General features: G+C 45.7%; 8 protein-coding genes across 8 annotated transcripts; 3 read left to right on the plus strand and 5 right to left on the minus strand.

Annotated features, from left to right (window-relative positions):
* Positions 1–589: 589 nt before the first annotated feature.
* Positions 590–1687, minus strand: N7466_005419 (uncharacterized protein; the record flags this gene model as incomplete). The annotated part of the gene is made up of 2 exons (XM_057164816.1): positions 590–1468; positions 1559–1687. The coding sequence occupies 2 exons, from the start codon at positions 1685–1687 to the stop codon at positions 590–592; spliced, it is 1008 nt and encodes a 335-aa protein (XP_057020415.1).
* Positions 1688–3020: 1333 nt separating this feature from the next.
* On the minus strand, positions 3021–4828 carry N7466_005420 (uncharacterized protein; the record flags this gene model as incomplete). Its single annotated transcript, XM_057164817.1, has 3 exons — positions 3021–4106; positions 4191–4661; positions 4724–4828. The coding sequence occupies 3 exons, from the start codon at positions 4826–4828 to the stop codon at positions 3021–3023; spliced, it is 1662 nt and encodes a 553-aa protein (XP_057020416.1).
* An 868-nt stretch (positions 4829–5696) lies between these two features.
* Positions 5697–5909, plus strand: N7466_005421 (uncharacterized protein; the record flags this gene model as incomplete). Its single annotated transcript, XM_057164818.1, has 1 exon — positions 5697–5909. The coding sequence occupies one exon, from the start codon at positions 5697–5699 to the stop codon at positions 5907–5909; it is 213 nt and encodes a 70-aa protein (XP_057020417.1).
* Positions 5910–6186: 277 nt separating this feature from the next.
* N7466_005422 (uncharacterized protein) lies at positions 6187–7364 on the plus strand (the record flags this gene model as incomplete). Its single annotated transcript, XM_057164819.1, has 2 exons — positions 6187–6342; positions 6435–7364. The coding sequence occupies 2 exons, from the start codon at positions 6187–6189 to the stop codon at positions 7362–7364; spliced, it is 1086 nt and encodes a 361-aa protein (XP_057020418.1).
* A 451-nt stretch (positions 7365–7815) lies between these two features.
* On the plus strand, positions 7816–8589 carry N7466_005423 (putative ubiquitin conjugating enzyme; the record flags this gene model as incomplete). The annotated part of the gene is made up of 3 exons (XM_057164820.1): positions 7816–7972; positions 8142–8234; positions 8336–8589. The coding sequence occupies 3 exons, from the start codon at positions 7816–7818 to the stop codon at positions 8587–8589; spliced, it is 504 nt and encodes a 167-aa protein (XP_057020419.1).
* Positions 8590–9263: 674 nt separating this feature from the next.
* N7466_005424 (M24 family metallopeptidase) lies at positions 9264–9965 on the minus strand (the record flags this gene model as incomplete). The annotated part of the gene is made up of 1 exon (XM_057164821.1): positions 9264–9965. One exon carries the CDS (start codon positions 9963–9965, stop codon positions 9264–9266), a length of 702 nt encoding a protein of 233 aa, XP_057020420.1.
* A 743-nt stretch (positions 9966–10708) lies between these two features.
* On the minus strand, positions 10709–11531 carry N7466_005425 (EF-hand domain-containing protein; the record flags this gene model as incomplete). Its single annotated transcript, XM_057164822.1, has 3 exons — positions 10709–11184; positions 11287–11372; positions 11521–11531. 3 exons carry the CDS (start codon positions 11529–11531, stop codon positions 10709–10711), a joined length of 573 nt encoding a protein of 190 aa, XP_057020421.1.
* A 672-nt stretch (positions 11532–12203) lies between these two features.
* On the minus strand, positions 12204–14378 carry N7466_005426 (transmembrane 9 family protein; the record flags this gene model as incomplete). The annotated part of the gene is made up of 4 exons (XM_057164823.1): positions 12204–12271; positions 12351–12786; positions 12850–13187; positions 13271–14378. The coding sequence occupies 4 exons, from the start codon at positions 14376–14378 to the stop codon at positions 12204–12206; spliced, it is 1950 nt and encodes a 649-aa protein (XP_057020422.1).
* Positions 14379–14606: the final 228 nt, after the last annotated feature.

Raw genomic sequence — 14606 nt, forward strand, 5'->3', positions numbered from 1 at the left:
GAGCTATCACAGAAGTGGATATGTACTGTATCGCTTATGTATGTTTCGGTACGGGTGTTGAAAAAGCCTAAAAAGGATAAAGAAGAAAGACCCAAAAGTTAATGGTTTTTGGTGAGGGAATAAACCAACCAATCATAAAAGTTAAAAATAAAATAAAACAAATTCCTTTTTTTTGGGGGGGGGGGCTCCAAGTCCAGACCAAAGGAACAAGCAAATACGACAAGGATAGAAAAAAAATTGACCGACGCAGGGATCGAACCTGCAATCTCTTGATTCGTAGTCAAGCGCCTTGCCATTGGGCCAGCCGGCCGGGATTGTTGGAAGATTCGTCAAGTAGTGCTAGAGGAAGCAGATGCAGCGCGATCAGAGATGATGCATTGGAAATTCAATAAAGACATGATCCTCGTAGGATATATGGGACATACTATATAATACAAATACACGGTCTCTATGGACAGGGTAACAAAAGAAAAGGTTGCTGCTATGCGTGGACGCCATAAAATAGGAACATTATAAAGAAGAAGAAGAAAAGAAAAGAAAAGACCAACCCGCCCCCTTGCGCCATGAAATGCTACTTTTGAAAGGCACTTTAGACCTCGGACTCAGTCACGTTAGTCTCGGAGAGTAGACTGGCTTTTTCAGGCATATCATCCTCCACGTGGGTCACTCGGGAGCGACGGTAGCGATGGCGAGGATTCTTGCGTAATCCAAGCCGGTAGGAAACGGACATGATGACATGGCCTACGAGGAAGCCGACCAGGCAAGCGAACAAGCCAGCCACGGCACCCAAAAAGGCTGGAAGGATCACCGGGCGCACCAGGCGCATAAAGGTGTGATCGTGGTCGTGATCGTGTGGGCGGCGATGAGATCGGTGAGAATAAGATGAGGGGGCAAAGTAAGGCGAGAAGATGTAGCCAACGGTCGATTCCATGATGCCGCTGGGCTTGGAGTCAGAGACCTCAACCTTGGATGACTGAGAAGCCGGGTCGATAGCGGAATCAGTTTGGGAAGGTCCTGCCTCCTTGTGCTCCTTGTGATCTTTGTCATCTTTGTGATCTTTGTGTTGGAAGAGTGCGCCCATCTCCGTCTGCCAGAACTTCATCTGCCATTTTCGTTCATCGCGGTCATCGGAGCGCGATTTGCCAGGTTCGATGCGAATTTTGGTGATGCGAGGGTTACCATCTGGATGATCCAGCAGATCCAGAACGACGGTGTTTGGTGTCACGGGTTTGCCATCTTCTCCCAAGAAGTCGACATTTACTCTCACGATACCATGGGGCGCGCCGACTTCATGGCTAGAGAGGGGTCGGACCTCCAGGGAGTAGTAGAGAGTTTCGGTATCCAGGCGCTTCTTCTGTGCCCCTTCATATCGAGGTGCATGTACCTGCATTTTTGATGACACTGATGGCGGGAAGATCCGATCTCCATTGGCATATAAGGTGCCATCTTGCATGGACCATTCCACGGACTAGGTAAAATGTTAGATGTCGTGTGACTTTTGTTTTTGTTTTTGTTTTTGTCTTGTTTCTAGTAAACAAAGATTTCTATATTGACTAACCAAGTATGATTCCGGAGAAATGGAATGTTCGGGGAGATAATTCAAGTGAATCTCGTGAGATGAGGATGAGGGGGTGGGGATGGCCGAAGAGATGGCGACCAGGCCTAGGATGGACCACGGCAGGCGCATGATGAAGTTTAGGAATGGAGGAGAATCAAAAGGATTGAGGGATGTGGAGGGAAACGACGAGAAGTTAAAGCACCTTGAGCACATCTTTTAAAGAGAGTTTCGACCCCCAAGGAAAAAGAACGAGACAAGGCTAGACTGCATGTAGCTTTTTCCCCGTAAATGGGGAAATCCGGTAAATCTGGTAAATCTGGTAAATATGGATGCCTGTAAAATTACCAACATTTGAAAGCATTACCTGTAATTTTGCTTATAATTTTGCTTATAAGCTTTCGACCCGAGCAAGAAACGTCCGTTCATTGGTCCGTTGTGGTAAAGAAGGGGGCCAAGGGTCTTGGGTAATTTATGTTTGCTTGTCGTGCGATCTGCAGGCTTCCTTATTGGATCAATTCTGTCTCCAATATTTCTCTCCTCTTTTTATACTTACTAGTAGTATGACAATTTTATTATGATCATAATTCCCACTGTTGAACATTTCTTCTGATGGGTATTAGCATACATTACTAGTAGCTTTGGAATTTGTACAAAAAAAAAAAAAACTTGAACCACTTTCGGCCCCCTTGCCCCCGTGGAAATGATCGGCAAAGCCGTTCAACTGCAACCGAAGAGATAATACCTAAAAAAAAAAAGTGAAAGGGCGCTAGTCATGTGTTCTCAGATGATCCACTCGGCGCGGCCGCAATAAGGGTCCGTGTCTCAAAGTCTTAGTACATGATTATCCGTACCTTTCAATGTTTACCCATTGTACGGAGTAGGCGGCTCTTCTCTTCATCACGCTATTTTCATTCCGATGGTGACCATTTGGACCCACAGGGGGAAATTACAAGAAAAAAAAAAAAAAAAAAAAAAAAAAAAAAACAAGAAGAAAAAGGAAAAATGCATCTACTTCCAGATGTCGGGAGTAATAAAGGGTTCAAGGATCTTGGCGTCACATCATTCTTTTTCTGTTCCATTGTTCAAACTGGACAAAAATTCCACATGTAAAAATTATATTCAAAGAAAAGGTTCCATTCAAATATTCTATTCTTGGAGACTGAGTGGATCCCTTGGTAGCTCTTTAACACTTTAATGCTTTTTTTTTTCTCATGATCGGCAACTCGAAATTCCAAATTCGGAGACCCGTTTGCGATTCAAACAGCCTTGTCCGATCCTACTAGTACAAAGTAGTAGCTACGGTTTCACTTTATGCCTCAGCCCAGGTCTCAAGTGCTTGCAATTAAATTAAAGTAGCATTTAAGAATTAGACAAAGAAAAATTATTTTGGTACAGCTGCAGCCACATCGGTCCACTTTGCATATCTACATCAGAAATTTCACCCAGGCACCAGCAATACTCATCAAGAATAATACGGTGCAGTCTGCCAGTAACGACAGCGGAAATTGTCAGAAAAATCGTGAATAGCCTCGATCGTCTGGCTGCCAATGTTCAAGAGCATATTCTCTTCGCCATATCTTGGAAAAATTGGTCCGCCCACCGCAGATTGGGGGACTCCAAATTGAGCGAAACTAGTAAAGTAGTCCTGCATTGCAAATGCAACACTGGCATTTTGTACTTGTAGTTCGGATAATCCTCCATCGACTCCAAGCTTGTCCGGGTTGTAAAATGTGTACAGAGTGTCCTGGCCATGAAGCGATGGTGGCACGCTGAACTGGTATGCAAATGTTTGATTTTCATATGCCCAGTTCAGATATTCCGTATTGCACTCAAATATTGAGGTCGAGATAATAAAGGCATACCGCTCGATAGCATTCGTATAACTGTAGCTTCCGTTATACACGGCTGGGTATAACACCTCAGTCACGTAGTCGATAACATCCTGTTTGATCAAAGGATAGTATACTTTCAGCAGCCGTGGGAGAGCACTGCTGTTCGCACTTTCCGGTGGGGTGAATAAAATTCCCTCGTCTTCATTGTGTCCAGTCATGACATTCAGGCTCTGGTCGAATTTGCCTTCCATGAGAAGCTGCCCGGGCAACGCTGGGACCAACGTCCCATCCACAACGGGCGTGTAAGTGAAATCACCCCATTTGGATTGAGTGGCGATTTGATATTCGTTGGCTGCAATCAGTTTCTCGGATGAAAGTCCCCGCGCTTCATCGACCGTGTTCACATTCAAAAGAGCGAGAAAGTTTTGTAAAATCTCCTCGGGCTGCTGTTGATCCGGCATGGGCGTCCAACCTGGGCTCTGCACGATTGCACGTTGAAACAGAGACGGTTTCTGACCTCCATGGGCCGTAATCAAATGCATGATGCTTCCACCTCCTGCAGATTCTCCGATTACAGTAATGGCTTTGGGATTGCCACCGAACAAGTGAATGTTCTTGTGTATCCATTCTAAAGCGAAACGTTGATCATGAAGTCCGGCATTGGCAGTTCCATTTGCCATCAGTGTATCGCCTCCTAGCCAACCAAATGCCCCCAGCTAGGCAAACGTCAGTCTCGCTTATTCAAAATGTTGTGTATGATAGCTACTATGCATCGCATGCCAAGGTATTTGAAGACTTACTCGATAGTTAATCGCAACATATACCACCCCATCCCCAACAATCGTACTCCGATTGATCAAGCCTGAAGGGTCCTCCTGCGATTTATCACCTTCTGCAAATCCTCCACCGTAGATCCAGACCAAGACCGGAGCCAGAGCCTTTTGGCCCCGATCAAAGATCTTCTTGGGAACAGTCACATCCAAGAATAGGCAATCTTCATTAATGCGCGAGTCAGACTGGCGCGGCACATACGGATAGGAAGAAATATCCGTCGACTGATTGAACGATGTCCCCTCAGATAAACTCAGCAGAAATTCAGGCAATATGTCATTAAACCAGATAGGCTTAGCCTGAGGACAAACCCGGCCGACAGAGCCATTCTGAATCTGAGATCGATCCAGGTCTGGCAATCGGGGTGCTTGGAATCGGAGACTTCCCAATGGTGGTGCAGCATATCTAATGTTGCTGAAATTGTACAGCCCTTGAGCGCTCTAGAAGAATAATAGTTAATTAGCTATTCGCCTGTTTCATCAGGAATGTAAAGAGTGCTGACATTGAATGAGATCGCTTGGTGTAGCTCATAGCCAAGATCAACAACCGGCAGGCCGGCTGCACAACAAGTTGCCACAAGAGCTAACATGAAAGCAATTGCCACCATTTTGACACAGGAGCGTCCAAGTTACATATGTATGTAGGTTCCAAGGTTGTGTCGGGTTGGGGGGCGGGGTGGATGATAGAACGCGTGTTGCCTTACATGAATTCGTTTCGGACCGCAGAGATATATGTAATTGAGAAAAAAAAAAAATAATAATAATCATACCTCGACTTCTTTTGAATATGTTCCTTGGGATTTTTAAAACATTCATGACGTGCAATGGTCGCATTGAAATAGTTTTTTTGAATGAGCGGTGAAATCCAGGGACCAGGGCTGCATGCGGGTAGTGGGTGGATTTTGTTGAAACTTGACATCTGGAAGTTCTTTACTCCCCCTTCAACCCCACATGTGCAAATGGCAGTTGAAAAGTGTAACATAAAAGTAAAGTAGACTGTAGTTAGTACTGAGTAATGAGTACAGTGCTTAGTAAAGCTTTGGTACTATTTCTAGTACTAAGTTTGTACTCTTGACAAGTTCTGGGTTTACAATCTCCCAGAGCATCAACATTTGAAGCGCTTGAGTATATACCCTTCTCGAATACTTGGGATGTACAAAATCATTACCGTCAACTGCTACCGTGGACAGCTTATCAATGGTACCTTTATTTTTCTAATGTTTTTCCTTGGACCTTATTTTCCCACCTTACACTAGACCGCCGGTCGATCAAAACGCCATGAACCAGCTTCAGTCCCAGCAATTCGAGTTGCTGGACATATTTGACAAATTCCACATAATGAGAATCGGAAGTTGAGCTGACTTGAATCAAAAGCTTATAACTCTCACATGATTCTCGAACTCTTCGAAAATTTAAGTAATAGTTTCGAAAACAGAACCCAAGCACTGAGCAGCTACCAAGTCAAGCGAAAAGCCGATGAAGGCGAAGAACCTAAGAGAAGTTGACCACAGGAAGCAAAAACGAACTCGTCATGATCCTAATGCTTCCCACAATGCTGTTAAACCATCTTCAACAGAAATTTCACCTGCTGTTACCTTCGCTGCGGCGCTTAACACTCAGAAGGAGAGTGTAGAGAAGGATAGTAACTTGGAGGGTCTGGAGGAATTTGAAATCAACACTAATCTCTGATAGATTATACCATTTGAATAAGATATAGTAAAATGTCTTAAAATAAAATAGATGAAGGTAAATCTGGAGAGCGCTTAGTAGTACCCTAATACATACTTCATGATACTACTAGTATATACTATAGTAGAGATTGTATGTGGGGCTGGGGCGGCTGCTGCCTTGTATGCGCAGTGCAGCCTTGTCCACGGACCCACGGGTGTCAAGATTACACTTATACTCTTGGCTTTCCCCCTGGATCTTTCTTACATCTCTTGTCTATTCAACACATCATTTCACCATGGCTACTGCAATCACTGGGCATTTCACTGGGCAGTTGATGCGTCGCGCTGCAGTTCAATTGCAAGGTCCTAACCACGATGAGGATCAAACTCCTGCCAGTTTGCTCGCCTTGTTCATCTTGTCAGGTCTGATTTTCTTATCAGTCATAGCCTCTGTGAGTTTCAAAAAAGATTAAAAAAAAAAAAAAAACTCCCTGGTTTTTTATCGATCCCGCGTTTATTGATTCCCGCCTAATAATGGGGACAGATTGACTACACCTACGGTGGAGTGGTAGCAACTCTCGCGGCTGTCGAGGACTCGAATCCGGACATCTACGTTCGCATCGACAACAACAACAACAATGACCATAACCTCGCCAAGCCATACGATCCTCATGACCCAAAGTATACTGCAACCCCGACCCCCAAGCCAATAACCAGCAAGTTGCGTACTACCGTGAAGCACCTACGTAACCGTGCCGGCTTCTTGTCTCGTTTCCGTGGCTTGAGCATGTACCTGAGCTTGCATCTGGCCCGTGGATTCCTCCTGGCCATCATTCCCGTTCCATCCAGCTCTCTAGTTGGTCAGGTCTTCGTGCAGTCAGTTGTTGGTGTTCTTCTATCTGGAGGTCAAATTGCATGGATTCACATCGTTATAACCGAGCCCTCCCGGAAGCGCTTCTACCAACGTATCCCCAGCTACCGCTCTTGGATTCGGATTCTACCCGCTGTCATTTTGGAGGACTTCTTAGCAGCTGCCGTCTTCTTTCTGCCGATGGCTAGAGCGAAAACTGCATGCGCATTCAACATCACTCCTCAAAACGACAACAACCTCAGTGATATGTACCAGTGCATGGCAATCACCACCATCCCTGTAATCTTGGCCTTCTTGATAGCTGTCCCCGCTCGCGTCATCTTCATCCGCGTTGCAGCCTCTATGCTGCCCGAAGACCAGGAAACCATCGTTCCATTTGATCGCTCTTTCGGAGGTAAAGTCCGTCCCGAGCTTCTCGGCGGCAATGGAACGGTTGGCTTGCTAGATGCATGGAAGACATTTGACTGGGCTGGTCGAGTTCGCTTTTTCAAGGTTTTGCTCAAGACCATAGCGATGGATATGGCAGTGATTGTGCTCGCTGGTATCGTTTTAGGTGGGCAGATTCTCTACATGATGCCTAAGAGTAATCCCGTTGAGTACTAAGCATGGTGAAATTGTGGGGCACCACTGCTTTTTTTCCCAAAGCCCCTTGGCTATCTCACTGCCTCTTTAGGCTGTATAGGTCTAAAGTTTCCAAGTGCTATTCGTTTCTTGGGTGCTGGCTCCCTATGAATCTATGATGTCTGTCTTTGAGATCGATTTCAACAAGAATCCATGTACTTTATATTATTTCCCCATTGGAAAACTCCATACGTGCGTTGTTTCTTCTTCTCGTATGTTATTTACTCTACTCTGCAGAAGTTTAGTCTACTATCTTGAAGTTTGGTAATTAATTCAACTTGGTATAAATTGGGCCTGACCGCCTGACCGCCTCACCGTCCGACCGCCTTTAATTCTGCCAATCGCCCCTCACTCGCTCAAAGATCGTTGCTAGAATCCTGATCGCCCCCGCTATTGATCACCCTCAAGTCTCATATTCAAATTACCTGTGAAGATGGCGACCTCTCCTGCCGGCCGCATGCTATCCCGCCAACTGCTGCAAATGCAGTCAGACAAAGACATTCCCGGGATCAGCTGTGGTCTGGTCGATAACAACGTCTTTGAATGGGAGGTTATGCTGATGATCTCGGATGATGTAAAACTATACGGAGGTGTGTCCATTTCCCCATTCGGTCACTGCATAGTGGATGATGGCTCTTTTGCTGTTTTCGAGTGCCCTGGTCATGGCTGCATCCCTTCCTTTCTTGCCTGTCGCTGTCCCAAAGGGGGGGGGGGGGGGGCGAATTGAGAATCTAGATTGCTAATGTTTGGATATTTCAGGTGGCTTCTTTCGCGCTCGTCTTACCTTCCCCATCGAATACCCACATATGCCTCCCAAGATGAAGTTTGAGTCATCGCTCTTCCACCCCAACAGTCAGTCATCACATCTCGAAATGGGAAGGAGAACCTTTCGGACATACTGCAAACAAGTGCATTCGAGAACCGTCTAGCTAATTTTCCATTTTGTTCGCCAGTCTACCCCAGCGGCGAAGTCTGTATCTCCATCTTACACCCCCCAGAAGAAGACAAGTTCGGATATGAGAGCCTATCGGAGCGCTGGTCACCTGTTCAAACCCCCGAGACGATCCTGCTTTCCGTGATTTCCATGCTATCTAGCCCCAATGACGAGAGTCCTGCCAACGTGGAAGCCGCCCGGCTGTGGCGAGAGGACCCCGCGGAGTTCAAGAAGCGCGTGCGTCGGTGTGTTCGGGATAGTTTGGAGGAGTAAGCGGGAGTCAACGTCACGGAAGTATTTCTTATCTATCATGGTGCATCTGGATTGGTCATTTTTTATTTTCATTATCACCGGGTCTCGTTTCCTTTTCTCTCGGTGTGCTGTCATTGCATGATAGAGTGAGCGAGAAGGAGAGTTTCATACGGGGTTGGAATGATATCGCAATTCATTCGTGAGAAGACAATCCGAGTGGCTGGAGTTGTGTCATATACTCGTAATTGGGTCAAATATTTTTTTCGTTATGTCTGATGAATCTACTTTGGCGTTTGTTTATTTGTTTATTTGTTCATTCTTATTATTTTATCTTTTGATATTTTCTTTAACTTTTCTTCTACTTTTCTTCATCTCTCTCTCTTTCTCTCTCTCTCTCTCTTTTATGGAGGGGGCGGGAAAAATGGAGACAATATAACCAAGTAGTTAAGGATAACAAGCACTTGATGTTGACCTTAGGTTTTACTCAAACCCCTCTACCAGTAGATACGTTCATATAAACATGAAACGAAAATTCAAGGTTTTAGTGCTAGCATATCGCGCGATCTTTATTGTTCGTCTGCCTTTTGCAAAGTAACCAAGCATTAAAGGGGGAAGATGACAGCCGCTCAAATCATTAACCTATCATCGATTAATCTATCGATGACCTCGGGAATCCTATGCATTATGAGCTAGCTTTATCCGACTGTTAATAATTGCTCCGTAAAACCTTTAAATCCATGAACCGGGTCATGAAGGTGAATCTCCAAGATCCAATGGCGTTTAAAGCCATTCTTTCCCAGCTGGTTCATTGACTCATTATTGCCCTTGGTGATATAGAGCGAAATCCGATCGTTTGGAATTCGCTCATGCGCAAACTCCGATACCAAATGTCCGGCTAAAGAAGCACCGAATTCGAATCCAAACTCTTTGGTGATAGTACAGGCAATTCCGTAAAGTTCATCACCGGACATATCGGGATTTTCATCGTATTTCGCCTTCACAATATCCCAAATGGGTTGGAGAGAATCACGCAACTTGATTTTGTGGGGATCATCGCCGAGGACATAGGTACGCCCGAAATCAGCTTCCCAGGCCTCGAAGACAGGGCCTAGGTCAACGACGAGGATGTCATCGGACTGGATGATACGGTCCGGAGGGTTGTCGGAGAATGGGCTCAGCGTGTTGGGTCCGCTGCGGATTACTCGCTTGTGCCAGTGGGTTTTGATTCCATAGCGATCAAAGCCAAGTTGGTAGATCTCGTCGTTGAGTTTTTTCTCGCTGATACCGGGCCGGATGAGATCACGTTCGATTTCGGCAAACAGCTGCATAGCTTTGTTCTGCGCATCTTGAAGATTGGCAGCGCGTTCCGCTTCGATTGTAGTTAAGGAGGCTGTCATTGATTGAATCCTGGGGATTCCAAAATTCCGAGGTTCAAATTTTGTTACTGTGCAGTTGATGGGTGGGAGGTTGAAAAGTGAAGTAGTCTTGAAAGCTACCGAATATACGTGCACGTGTGTATGTATAAACCTAGCACAGAGCGCTGTAGAGGTGATTAAGTGCTATCTATTACACATCTACATATTACTAGTAGGTATTGGTCATTTGGTAATTGAGCTAACATTCTATTAGTTATTGGTTCCAAGACTATGACTCATTTTTGAATATTTGTTCCGAGCTTCTGCGGGGTGTATCATGCATGTGTACACGTATGGAGCCCATATATCCGTAATTCCTAAGCCGTCAATGGAGAACAGCAGAGCTGCATGACCTAATCAGAAAGCCTAACCCGATTAAGAAGGTCAGACACGTGACATGAGACACACCGCTCTCTGATAGCGTCACTGGCAGTATGGAATGATGACATCTCGAATATGAATTGTCTAAGTTGTACACGTGCATAGATAATGGGGGAAAGCTCGAGAATGACCAAAGACAAGAAACAAAAATGGCAAAAGGAAAAGTAAAAAGAAAAGAAAAAAAAAAGGCCTATGCAAAAGCAAACAAGAATCCCCCTCAATAGATATATGACAATTGCGCCGGATTCAAAAAGAAAATGATCGCGCCTCGCCTGTTTGATCATACCATTTCTGCCGGCTTGAGTAATCGCCAGCTTGATTCCCACCTATTCTGACCAGCCTCTTCAAACCAAACCATCGTAAAGACTTAAGGCTGATACAATGGTTTCATCCCTTGCGGAACCTTCTTTGAACTCAGCAAGATCCAAGCTGCCATTCTCATCCTTGTCCATCATGCGGAAAATCTTTCGCACACGCTTCTCTGGTGTATCCTCATCTTCAGGCAACTTCACCATGGATCCAACCATCTTATAGATTGCCTCGACAATGGCCAGCATCTCGTCGTATGTGATCTTGCCGTCACCATCGATATCGTACAGTTGGAAAGCCCAATCAAGCTTGTCCTCCATCTTTCCACGGGATGTCACCGAAAGCGCGCAGATGAACTCCTTGAAGTCAATCATTCCACTGTTGTCCGAATCGAATACTCTGAAGACATAATTTGCAAAGGAGGACGGATCGCCGAATGGGAAAAATTGCCGGTATATCTTTTGGAATTCCTCTTTGGTCAAAGTGCCGGACGGGCAGTCCTTAAGGAAGCCTGTAGGGAGACAGCGATCAGTAACTTCAACCTTCTTGCTTCTTTTTTTTTGCTCCACATTATTTCCTCAGGATGCTTAACAACATCATCTTCATTTCGTACCTTTGTACCATTGCTGTAGCTCTTTCTTGTCAAAATGGGTTGCTCGCTGCAGCTCATCTAGCTGTGTAGGCGACAACTTGGATTGTCTAAATGGCCATGTTAGCCACCAAAATGTGCAACAGAAGATCAACAATAAAAGGCAGTCCTGCAAGACTTATGCGCATCATTCATCCGCATCAGGGACTTGCCAATGCCTTTCCCAGTCTTGCTCGATAAGACGCACAACACACTTACGATTTTCCCATGATCAAACACACAGATGCAGAATTGTGAACGGTCTCAAGCGCATGCAAGTCGAATGACGATCGGCACGGTGGCTTTGGAAGGTTGGGGGTAAGGGAGAGAAAGTGACGGAAGACGCGGGGTAGAACGAGGGGGGAAGTGTGGCTGTGCTGGGCGGGATTTTCTCAAAACAACTTTGAAAACCGGAACTTGTTGAACAAAAAGCTGAAAGAATTGTCGAAGGATTATGAGAAATGAAGGTGTTTCAGAACATTTGAAGCAGGAATAACAAAAAGAAACGCAAGGGAATTGGCCCCGGGCACAGTGGCGAACATTCTGGAGGTCCAGACCGGCCTTCAAACGTTGTACGGTTATTGGCTTTTCCAAGGCTCCACTTCTTCTTCATGGACATTGTAGAGTGTGTAGTAGGTCCCATTTCCTACATCAAATGGCTAAGGCTTATATATACAATTGCTCCTCATTCTCAATCGTAATGAGGGATATCTCGACACAAAAACGAAAAAAAAGGGAAAAAAGGGAAAAAAGAAAAGAAAACTAGCTCTATCTCCTCGCAAAACAATGCTTCCGGCGTTAGATTTTAACGTGGGGTTGGTTAATAGAGAAACGGAGGATGGGGTTCGAAATAATAGAACGAAAATTTGATCCAGCGAGTTGCGAATCAAGAATGTTATAGATTAGTCAACCTTGATGGATCCGTAGATACGCTGGACGAATGCCCAGCTGGCAAAGAAACCGATAGAGCCTTGAAAGAAAAAGAAAAAAAAATTAGAGTCAGTCACAAATCCTCAGTCCAAGTGAGTTGGCGGAAAGGGGGAACAAACCGGTCAAAACGAATACAAGGAAGCCAATCAGGGCAGAGTAGCCCACATAAAGCACGGCTCCTGTCAAACCGCCAAAACTAACTCGAGTCGCCCAAAAGATGAGTGCGTTCAGGAAGACATATCCACCTGCCATACCAGCACCCGCAAAGGCACGCCAGTGCCACCGGTAGTTCTCAGCGCACAGCAAGAAGTAAACCAGGAGAACAGTGGTAGCTGCAGAGGTGATGATCATCAGACCGTAGCAAAGGAACAGGAATCCGAACATGTAATAAATCTTGCTGGTCCAAAGCGAGGTCATGATGAAATAGAGCTCAACGAAGATGGCACCGAAGGGTAAGATACCCGTTAGAAGAATAGAAGGAATGGTTCGAAGACTGCCAACCATTGGAGGAACTTGACGGGGAATTTGGTTGGTTTTAGTAGGACCCTCAATAGCCTGTAGCGAATTAGTATCATGGTATAGACAAGTTCATATGGATGGAGTGGGGGTTATTGTTACCTTTTGTCTAAATCCAAGCCAGCTACCGGCAACACTCAATGGAACGCTGATGACGAACCAGATGAGAACCAGAGCCAGCATTGTACCAAATGGCACAGCACCACTAGAACCCTTGGCCCACACGAACAGATTAAGGAAGAAGAAAATGCAAAAGACAAATCCAGGAATCAACAAGGGGGTCATGATAATGTTGCGCTTCCACGCCTCGCCGCCAAAGGCCTTATATACACGTGCGGAGACGTACCCACCAATGGCACCGAAAATGGCCGATATTAAGAGAATAGCCGTGGCCAAGAAGCCGCGATTGGCGGGGGATAGAAGACCAAAGAGTGCGAATACTGGGAAAGAAGAGAGAATTATTAGCAAAGCAAGGCCAATAAACTAGTTGTAGTTATAATCCTGGAGTTGAAATCACACATACCAACGGTCACACCTGTCATCATGAAAAGCTGAGCGCCATTGCCCAGCAGAACACTAAGCAGGAGAGGAGACTGGGGGCATCGGAAGATGTCACCGTGGACCAACTTCCAACCCGAGTCTTCTTGAATTCCATCTTCAATAGTAGCGGAGGTGTCATTGAGATCGTCCAAGTGAATTGAATCCAACCGGTTGTATCGGGCAATGTCTTTTTTGAGAGCCCGGACAAGAATCATGCTGACCATACCCACCAAGAAAACAACAAAGACGGCAGAGTTGATTAGAGAGAACCAATGAATCTTTGGGTCATAGACATGAAGATATTTATCCCACCGGGTTGCCCAAGCCGTAGAAGATTCTTTCCATTGGACACTGTATGTCCAGGTGACCGCGGTTTCGGCCTCTCCATCTTCATTCAAAGTGACAAGGTTTCCCTTAGTGCCACACTGAGCTGTGCCATCATCGAGAAGTCGGGAATCAGCGCGCGACTCGGGCTGAACAAGAACGCCCACCACACGAAGTTTGTCCTTGCCACCATATCCGACGCGGTGGTAGTCGATCAAAATGTTGAAGTGGTTGTTTAAAATGGCTTGTCCATTCTCGTCTAAGTCGCCCAAAGCAAAACCGGGGCTGTAGAATTGGGTTTGGGTGTTTTCATCCATATTGAGCTGGGCTCCTGGCAATCCATCAACCAGCCAGTTGATATTATATCCCTGGGAAATTCGACGATTGACAAATTTGGCGCTACGGGCATCAAAGTTGACCTCTCCGCAGATAGCTTTACATTCCTCATCTTGAGCCATATGCAAATCCAGCGGGGAGGTTTGGATACGGTCGCCGAACAGGATGCTACCCAATGATTCCCTCACATCCTTGGCACCATCTTGGGGTCGACAGAAGTGAAAGGCTGGGTGGTAGTAGTCGTATGCAAAGACCGAGTGAAGTTGATCATCTCGCGAGAGGCTGGGAGTCAAGTGATTAACGAACAGAGGAACACTTTGGCCCTGATCGTAGGATGATGGAGCGACGCCAGGGAGGTAGAAGGCTGACGAGAATGAAGGGACTGCGAGGAGTACCGAGGCGATTAAGGAGGTCCGATCGGTGAACCGCATCTTGGATGTAAAACCGCAGTGTTTGGAAGTCCTTTAGATCACCATGTATAGCGTAAGGGCTTTGTTCTTTTCTTGTAGCCGTCAGTAGGGTAGTGGATCAATTGTTGAAAGCTTACAGGTGAGTCTAAGAGCCCCCCATAGGTTGTGTATAATCGATGAGGACAAAAGAAATCACCACGACCTACAAAATTTGGCGAGACGCGGCTGAGAACAGGACAGAATATGGTG

Source organism: Penicillium verhagenii, assembly GCF_028828195.1.
Source record: "Penicillium verhagenii strain IBT 33310 chromosome Unknown utg000006l_segment0_segment0, whole genome shotgun sequence".
In the NCBI taxonomy this organism is placed as follows: domain Eukaryota; kingdom Fungi; phylum Ascomycota; class Eurotiomycetes; order Eurotiales; family Aspergillaceae; genus Penicillium; species Penicillium verhagenii.